The 9,763-nt window shown below is 36.7% G+C and overlaps 1 protein-coding gene across 1 annotated transcript in view; it reads left to right on the plus strand.

Annotated features, from left to right (window-relative positions):
• Nucleotides 1–392: 392 nt before the first annotated feature.
• FASN (fatty acid synthase) overlaps nt 393–9,763 on the plus strand; it is a 47,684-nt gene continuing 38,313 nt past the window's right edge. The window contains exons 1-10 of the mRNA XM_015817518.1: nt 393–580; nt 1,482–1,634; nt 3,071–3,244; nt 3,612–3,812; nt 5,050–5,172; nt 6,342–6,457; nt 6,899–7,033; nt 7,502–7,961; nt 8,177–8,364; nt 9,065–9,254. Coding sequence (XP_015673004.1) covers nt 454–580; nt 1,482–1,634; nt 3,071–3,244; nt 3,612–3,812; nt 5,050–5,172; nt 6,342–6,457; nt 6,899–7,033; nt 7,502–7,961; nt 8,177–8,364; nt 9,065–9,254 — 1,867 coding nt within the window. The 5' untranslated portion in view covers nt 393–453. The remainder of the gene's footprint in view (nt 581–1,481; nt 1,635–3,070; nt 3,245–3,611; nt 3,813–5,049; nt 5,173–6,341; nt 6,458–6,898; nt 7,034–7,501; nt 7,962–8,176; nt 8,365–9,064; nt 9,255–9,763) is intronic.

Below are 9,763 nucleotides of genomic sequence, written 5' to 3' on the forward strand. Positions count from 1 at the left end.
GATTGTGAATCTGTGGAGGATGACAGCTTCTGTTTCTGGGCTCAAGAAGAAGTGAGTGGCCCTTACTGGTGATGAGGAAAGCAGAAAACAAGGATCTGCCCTGTAATATGGAAGGAAGAAGCCCTCAATGGTCACAATCTCCTTAGGCTAAGTCCTGCCTGTATTTGAATAATTAAATTCACTGATTGATTGATTGAGTAATGTTGGCACCTCACTTTTTTGTATGACTCACCTGTACTTTTAGTGTGTGGTTATGCATACTTATACAATATTGTTCTGCTTTCCCTCAAGCGTATCTTTTAAGAATTTGTTGTTTGTTAATTCTTAAATGACCAGTGAAACATACATAACTTTAAAAAGTTACCTTTTTTTTTTTTTTTTGCAATATTCACTGTTGCCTGGACCTGACTCTTGTTTTGCTTTTTTCTTTTCTATTCAGAAAATCATTGAAAGATGGAAGACGTAGTAATTGCCGGTATAGCAGGGAAGCTGCCAGAATCAGAAAATTTGCAGGACTTTTGGGAAAACTTGATCAATGGAGTGGACATGGTTACAGAAGATGATCGGAGATGGAAACCAGGTAAGTTAAATAATTTTTAGTTGATGGTAGAAAAAGAAACCTGAAAAAAAAAGCCTTTATGTGCATTGGATTGAATAAGCAGAAGTAGGAATTAAATGAAACCATTCTTTTTAAATGATTGAATTGTTTTAGACAGGTTGATCAGTTTCCTATTTTATTTTGATTAAGAAACTAAGTCATTTCCATTCTCATTAGTGAGTTTCTGCATCCCCCTTACCCCCTATTGTTTTTTTTTCTAATACCCAGGCCTCTTATCATGATTATTTGGAAATCTAAGATGATTGAAAGGATAATTTCTAATTTCTGTACAGTCTAGTTTACAAACTGGGCAGTTTAACGAAGACATTCCCCTACCATTAGAGAAAAAAGAAGCTTTTATGGATGAAAAAATACACCAAATTAACAATGTTTAGATGTCAGTTGTATTGAAGTTATTGATTGGATCAAGTTTAGATACTTTTCCAAAATAAATGCAGTTGGCTCTATTTATGAAATAAGTTATTATTTATTTATTTAAATTTATTGGCCACCTAACTCCAGCAGACAATGGAAATTAATATAAGCTAGTCAAGATTTCTTAGGTATAACTACTTCTGAATCTATGACGAGTTGTGTACTGCAGCAAAACAATGATTAAAGCTTGGATAGTGATAAAATAACCTCTAACGTATTTTGTCTTTGCAAAAAAAATACTAGATGTTGTGGCTTTCAAAAACAGCTCTTACCAGTATTTTACATCTTGCTTCCATATTTACTTGGCCTGCTAAGATGTAAAAATAGTAGTGACATACAAAATAACTGCAATCAGCACCTGATTCATAATGACACCTTCTCATTCAGTAATTATATATCGCACAATGACTGTGATGAAATTCTTTTGTTTCTTTCTTTTTCAATTCAGGAATTTATGGACTGCCCAAGAGAAATGGGAAACTCAAAGACATCAGCAAATTTGATGCCACATTTTTTGGAGTCCATGCAAAACAAGCTCACACCATGGATCCTCAACTACGTCTGTTATTGGAAGTTTGTTATGAAGCCATTATGGATGGTGGTAAGGAAAAGAGCCTGGAATTCTTTATTAAAAAATCCTATTGCCTATGTACTGAGTGTAAAGATTGCAGTTCAGATAAAAAGTTAATTAGATACAGATTTATCCATGCATAGAATAGACACAGGAAGACTGTAATTAGTAATTACTGGTATCTTTGTCTAGCTTGGCCATATTGGTTTGATCGGTGGGATTCAAATATGTGAACAACCGGTTCTCTGTGTGGATGCCGCTTCCGGAAGTCCATTCTGGGCCTAGACAACAAAAAATTAGCTACCGGTTCTGCCAAACTGGTGCGAACTGGCTGAATCCCACCATTGGGTTTGATTGTAAAATGCATGTAAAGAAACTAAAAAGATATGGCCTAAATTCTTCTTGTGGAAAGATTAGGTAGTTTGATAGAATAAAAGTTACAAACTATAGCTGAGCCACTCTGAAGAGCCTGAGAGGATTTTGAAATAGTGCCACCATGTTTTTCAAAATTCCTCTTTGAAAATGTTTATTAAAAGCAGTATGAGAAAATTAGGTTATCCTAAGAAAAGAAGACAGTTAAAAAAGAATGTGAAAGAAAGATTACACAACACTACTGCCACTGATAATTCTTTCTCAAAGTCTGTCTTTAAAAAATAACTGGAAAATGGGTCACTGGGCAATAAGATGACCACAAATGTTTTTGAGTACATATTTACAGTATGCTTGCTATAACCTGTGAATTGACACTTCTGTTTTAATAATATATAATTTGTAAGATATAAGAAAAGATTTGCCCATTCACTTTGGAAAATTAAGAGTGGCAAAAACAGTCTTCTTCCCTTTTAAGGGAATCTACTAGTTTGGTGAAAGAATATTCTTATTCCATGATCCAGTGAGATATTGGCCCTGACTCCCAGGCATGCTGGCTGCCATGGTTAGGATAAGCACCAGAAAGACTCAGGCTCATCTCCACCCTCAGCTGTGGAAATCTACTAGGTGGCTTTTGACCAGTCCTTTCTCGGCACAATCTATTTCAGGGGTGTCAAACTGCCGCCCGCAGACTGGATGCATCATGCCGAAACCACACCCACCCATTGCCGGCAATGGAAAAAAAGTCACGACACGTCACGTGATGTTGCGAATTTGACACCCCTGACCTATTTCATATTGTTGTTACTGTGTGCAATAGGAGAACGGAACACTATGAGCTCCTGATCGAAAAGCAAGACATAAATCTAAGAAATAAATATTATTTGGCTACAATCTTAATAAATGGAGCTTAGAACTGTGACATAATCTTCTTCTTACAATCTATAAGTTCCTTCATAAATACCTCTTTTCTGTTGTCCATTCATCCATCTCATGTTTCCATTATTAGCCACTTGGATACCAAATACGCTTGATGTTCTTTTGAGTTTTTTGTCTTGTAAACCACAGGGAATTATATACGTCTTCCTCCTTTGTAGGCATTGATCCAACTACCATTCGAGGCACAGACACAGGCGTGTGGATTGGCGTGAGTGGATCAGAAGCTGCTGAAGCATTTAGTGTAGATCCTGAACTGTTGCTGGGATACAGTATGACCGGCTGTCAACGTGCTATGTTTGCCAACAGAATCTCTTACTTTTTTGATTTCAAAGGCAAGTGTGCAGAGTTACAGGTTACAAGCTTATTATTAGCAACGACCGGTAGCTATCTTGTGAATTGGTAATTCCTAAGTGAGGAATTTAGTTATAGGAATCCTGGCAATTTTATACGCGGGTTAAGATAGTGAAATATAGAATTGAGGGCTTTGGGAAATTTTTCTGGGCGGCTTGCTGCTACAATGTTTGCAAAGTACAGCTGTTGACAAAGAAGTAGAGTTTTCTCCCGAGGGTTGGAATCAGTTGGAAGAATGGGAATCCTTCCTTTTTTCACAAGAGAAGCAAGCTGGGCAGGTTTGGCAGATAACTGTGAAAAAGTTTATAAAGTTGGTAATCTGTCTTTTCATGCCTTGTATTTCCAAAGGACCCAGTATGTCCATTGACACAGCCTGTTCCTCTGGCCTTGTTGCTCTGGACAATGCTTACAAAGCAATCAGCAGTGGACAGTGTGAATCGGCTCTTGTAGGTGGAGTCAACCTTATCCTGAAACCCAACACATCTGTACAGTTCATGAAGCTTGGCATGTTAAGCCCAGAAGGGACCTGCAAATCTTTTGATGCTGAAGGTAATAAGATTGTTTTTCTCACTGTTACATATTTAGATCAAATGTTATAAGGATTTGAGTATGAGGATAAAATATTTGTTTTCAGAGCCTTCATTTAACCAGAAAAGCCAAAGAAGCTGTGTGTGTGGGGGGGTGTTTCCCCCCTTCAAGGCTCTTTAGCAGTAATGAATTAATTTGAATTGCCTTTTTAATTTGAGAACTATTTGGGAGGTTCAGATCAGGCAAGGAAGCTATCAACAGGGAAAGCAGACTGTTTTGAAGTATTACTTGCCTCTAGTAAGGTTATGTTGCTCCTCCATAAATTACAGCTTTGATAAGAAAGCTAGAAAGTTATAAAAATGCAAGGGACATATGTGATTCCATAAAGTTTGGAGAGTGGCAAAGAAATTATATGGCAAAAAAGCCACTTAGAGCTTAGTTTGTTTGTAGTAAATAAATGAAATACGTTTAAGTTTTAAAAATATAGCAAAAAATGAAAGAAAACATATAGAGCAATCTAATTTGCAAGCTAATTCTATATTTTTTTCTTTTTAAGAGAATTCTTTTAAATGAATACCTGTTAAAAACCAATACTTTATTATTAACTTCAACTAATTTTAGAATTACAAAAGAAGCTTTAATGTAATGGCCTCCAGATTGTGGTGATGATGATAAGCATTTTACATAGAGACTACAAGGAGAATTAGTGTAAATGGTAAATTTTAAATATCCATATTTGAGATACATTTAGTTACAGTTTTTCCTATATATGGTAATGTTTTTTTATTAGGAGAAGATTTTATAATACAATTTTCTCTGTAACATTTAACATACCATCAAAATATGTTAGGGAATGCTACTAATTTCCTTATAAAATTAATACCCATAATAATTAAATATCTGAAAAACAGAATTGTGGCCTTTATGCCAGACAATTAGTAAAATTATGGAAAATAGGGTCTGTGCCAGTGGTGATAATCAAAAGAATAAGCCAAATTGGAATAATAGAACATAGTGTAAGATTCTTGCATAAATTTATTCTGCTAATCAATTATTTTCTGTAACTTTCTGAATAGTGACAACTCTAAAAATATGTGGAATTGAAAAATCCCCAATCTTAAATATGAGAATTAACATGATTTCGTATTTTTTACATTTTGGTTGCCCAGCACTTTTGAAAACAAAGATTAGAAATCCCAAGTATTAAAACAGGAATATAGTCTGAAGCTGTTGCTTTTGTGACTCTGGGTTTTTGCAGGGAATGGCTATTGTCGCTCTGAAGCAGTTGTAGCTGTGTTTCTGACTAAGAAACCAAAAGCCAAACGGATTTACGCTACCATAGTAAATTCTGGAATTAACACAGATGGATTCAAGGAACAAGGTAAAATATCATCCCCTTTCTTGGAGTTCTAAGGTTTTAAGAATTATGCAGGAAACAGAGCAGTGTTCTTCTTGAATTTGAAACCTCCATACCATATTTTAAATCAACTGGTATTTCTCATTGGTTCCTATTTTGGTATCATCTACTTCACTGGTGTGTACATTGACTATCAACAGCTCTCCAGAACTCCAGAAAAATGATTTCCTTTAAGAGAGTCTCTCTCTACAATCATCCAGCAATTAATGTAGGCTACTAAAGTTTGCAGCAGAAGTTGACACTTCATCATAGCAGCTATCTCTTTCCCTCTTTACTTAGAAAAAAAATGAATGAATGCCTGAATATTCTGCCATTTTAAAAATACTAAGGCCATATAGGAAAACGCATGGTACACAGACTGTGTGTGGTCTCAGAGCCAATGTTTATGCAAACTTCTGATAGTCTCTCCACAGGAATTTAATGGCAAAGTTGAACAATGAGACCTGTTGATTTTCAGTAAGAAACAAATGAAAATAGGAACCGTAAACCGGAGATTGACTTAACACACCTATAATATTTAACTCCCAAATCCCAAAAATGAACAAGGTAGAGCAATTCCACAATAATAAAAACCCTCAGGTGGAAATGCCCTTATAAGAAATCCTTCCTTGGGAAGCATGAAAACACACCCCAATGAATGACTCAGCATTCACTGAGTCACTGAGAACATATCGATGTTTCTGTGCTACCTGAGAAATTGCTGATTTTTAAAAAGTTCTGCAAGTTGCCTTTTTTCTGTTTGCAAAATTGAATATTTTACATGAATTCACCGTAATCATATGTTCTAATAAACGTAAGTTTTTTGAATATTCAAAGAACTGCACACGAACAATTCTGGTTAATCCTTATATTGCTAGATATAATACATAGTAGTTCTATTCCCAGGTTCAATTGAGGGTCTCTTAGTGGTTTACATTTATAGTCAATTATGTTTCTTTTAAAAATATTAATTTTAAAATTTTGCAGAGAAATGTAGCGTTTATGTCACACTCTAATAGTACAATTACGCATACCTAATTACAAAGACCCAATAAATGGACTCTTCCAAGTGATTTGGTATAGGATTGTATGTTAAGTGAGGATGTTTTGGTACTTCATATAAGATTGAGAACTAATGGTTCTTCTTACTTTAGGGGTAACATTTCCTTCTGGATGGATGCAGCAACAGTTGGTCAGTTCTCTGTACAAAGAGTCTGGAATTAAACCTGAAGAAATAGAATATATAGAAGCCCATGGCACAGGCACAAAGGTACATTCTATTTCTATTTTGATTCTTTTCTTTTGATGCTCATTGTAATTCTCCTAGAGTTCTATCATCTTTTTTTGTACTCTTCTAGCTGAACTAGAAAAAAAAAAGATTTCCGATTTAAAATTTTCACTGGAGAAGACACTCCCTCAGCAAACCATGATCCAGCCTGTTCTTTCATCCCAATATTTCAGTAACATTCAAATTGGTTTATAATTTCAAAATCTCCCTAATGGATATGACCAGAGTAATACTGGAAGATTTGGACTGCATATAAAGAATTATTCCTGTCTTAGATATGCATGCTGGCTCCCCACTAGGCTCAATCATAGTAGTCTCTACCTTCAACCATATTATCTGTGTATATAACTTTATAAGAAAACTAACAGAATGAAGCAGACATTTGCTAACTCTGAAATCTTCCAATGTTTCTTTTATTCTTAGGTAGGGGATCCACAGGAAGTGAATGGCATTATAAATGTCTTTTGCCAATCAGAGCGGCCACCGTTGTTGATTGGATCAACAAAATCTAACATGGGCCATCCAGAACCAGCTTCTGGTCTTGCAGCTTTAGCAAAGGTAAAAGATTTTATACTTGTCTCATTGTATGTGTTACTCGCACTTGTGTTATGAATGAGCATAGAGCAGAGCGATCATTTCTAAGTGAACCAATGCAGAGGTAAAAGTTTAGGCTCATTGATCCTTATGGGTGAAAGCGGGAGGAAAGTGCAAGGTTGCGAACGCAGAAAAGGAGAGAGAATGGGGAGGAAGGAGAAATACAGAACAGATATATATGATGATGTTGTTGAACAGAATGTTTCCTTACTTTTGAAGCTTCCACAATATAGAAAAAAGACTCCAGCAATTCTATTTTCAAATATCTGAGGGCAGAATGGGAGATTTTACAGGGTCTTAAAGTCTTCATACAGTATATAACTTAAGAGACAAGGTTTTTTTTAGCCTTCATGGTCGATGCCAAAATTATATCTCTATATTATACTTGTTACAAAACGAGTATTCAATCTTGTTATGTTTTCTCTGTTTCAGGTTGTTTTGTCATTTGAGCATGGCGTATGGGCACCAAATCTCCATTACAACACCCCAAATCCAGATATCCCTGCCTTAGAAGACGGCCGCCTACAAGTAGTTACCAAGCCAACCCCCATTAAAGGCCACCTTGCTGGAATCAACTCTTTTGGCTTTGGAGGTTCAAATGCCCATGTCATCCTGAGAGCCAACAGGAACAAATCACTCCCACCAGAAGCTCCCAATTTGCCACGATTGTTACAGTTTTGCGGAAGGACTCAAGAAGCAGTAGAAACACTAACTGAGCAGAGCTGCAAGATGCAGGAACACACTGCATATCTGAGCATGCTTAACGATATCTCTGGGGTATCGGTATCATCCATGCCCTACAGGGGCTACACCTTGATTGGAAGTGAGAGCGATATAAAGGAAGTTCAAATTGCCCAGGCCTCAGGGAGACCGCTGTGGTATATTTGTTCAGGTAATTGCTCTAGCTTTTTTTTTTTTTTTCCCTCCAGCTCCATTCAGTTGCAAACAGCCTTGAAACTGCTTGGCTCACCTTCATATATGCGCTGCTGACTGGAGGGTTTCACATCTTCTGGGACAGAATTTTTAAATGCTGCTCCAAATGTCACATCAAAAATTCATTCATTCGCTAATAATAGCAAGGGTTTTTTTCCCTTCTTCATTTTTCAGGCATGGGAACACAGTGGAAAGGGATGGGTCTCAGCCTAATGAAGCTTGATCTCTTCCGACAGTCCATCTTGCGTTCAGATGAGGCTCTGAAGGACACAGGCTTGAAAGTGTCGGATCTTCTTTTGAGTTCAGATGAAAATACCTTTAATGAAACAGTAAATGCATTTGTTGGGCTTGCAGCTATTCAGGTAGGAAGGATGGGTCTGCTTTGGCAAGCAGCTTTGATGCACACAAGCTTTGTTACAGAGTGGAGATTTATTTTAGTCGTAGTCTGGTGCAATAGTTCGCAGTTGTAGGAACTAGGCTGGTGGGATGCTTGAAAGATGGGATGGGTGACATGATACTTCTGCAGTGTTTTGAATTTCAATCCCAAATAGATTATTATAGCAAAGTATTATGGGAATTGTAATTAAAAACATTTGAAGGGTACCTAGCCCCAAGTTAATGTCATTTCAACCCATAGAGATTAATGTTCAAACCTTATTTATCATAGAGTTGACTGGGTGACTCATTGTGACTCATGCTGAGTCAGGTACTTATCTGTCAACTTTAAGATGAGAACAAGGAGAACATAATTTCTGTCTTGAGCATCATGAAGGAAAAATAGAAAACAAGATATTATATAATAAACACTAATAATGTCACATTAAGGCTTAATTGCAAGTATACTTGAAAATAGACTTCTGCCTTAACATATGCAAGAATAGGGCTTTTCAACCCATGGTACGCATACCACTAGTGGTATTTCGGCACCTGGCAGGTGGTACGCGTATGATTAGGCACTCTTAGGAACTGTGCACTGTGAATAATAGATGATGATGCTCACCTGAATAGGATTGCCGGTGCTGCTTCCCATATGTAAATCCAGCAACAATATTCTCTCCACAGATTGCACAAATTGATGTTTTAAGGGCTGCAGGTTTGCAGCCTGATGGGATTATTGGTCACTCAGTCGGAGAACTGGCCTGTGGCTATGCAGACAACTCCCTAACACATGAAGAAGTAATTCTCTCAGCTTACTGGAGAGGAAGATGCGTCAAAGAAGCAAAATTGCCACCAGGAGGCATGGCCGCTGTTGGTAAGTAAACGTTTTTCATGAATATTGAGAAAAAAATCTGAGTTATAACTTGAGGAGGGAATCCACACAGCACGCTAATTCTTAAACCTGAATTAACACTATCACATCCATATAATGCACTGTCTCCAAACCAACTATTTTATGGCTTAGGGAGGACAACCTGGTTCACACAATGGACTATAGCTACTGAAACCTTATTGCCTTTTATCTTTTATGCAAAGAATGAACAACTACAGTTATCGTAATGGTTTGCTTTCTTTATACCACTATGTTCAAATAGCCGAGTATTCCAGTGTATTCTTTTTTTTTTTTTTTTTCCAAATATAAATTTTTTATTATTTTCATCATAAAAAAAAGCACATCACAAATACATCACAATGTAAAAACCCTACCCCCCCCACCCCCCCGGACTTCCCAAACCAAATCCCAGGCTAATATTCAAATATAGGTAAACAAATATTAATATCTCTAACTCCACAAACTCTATTTATAAACAATCCATCTCCTCC

Source organism: Protobothrops mucrosquamatus, unplaced genomic scaffold (genome assembly GCF_001527695.2).
Source record: "Protobothrops mucrosquamatus isolate PMUCROS unplaced genomic scaffold, P.Mucros_1.0 scaffold600, whole genome shotgun sequence".
NCBI lineage: Eukaryota > Metazoa > Chordata > Lepidosauria > Squamata > Viperidae > Protobothrops > Protobothrops mucrosquamatus.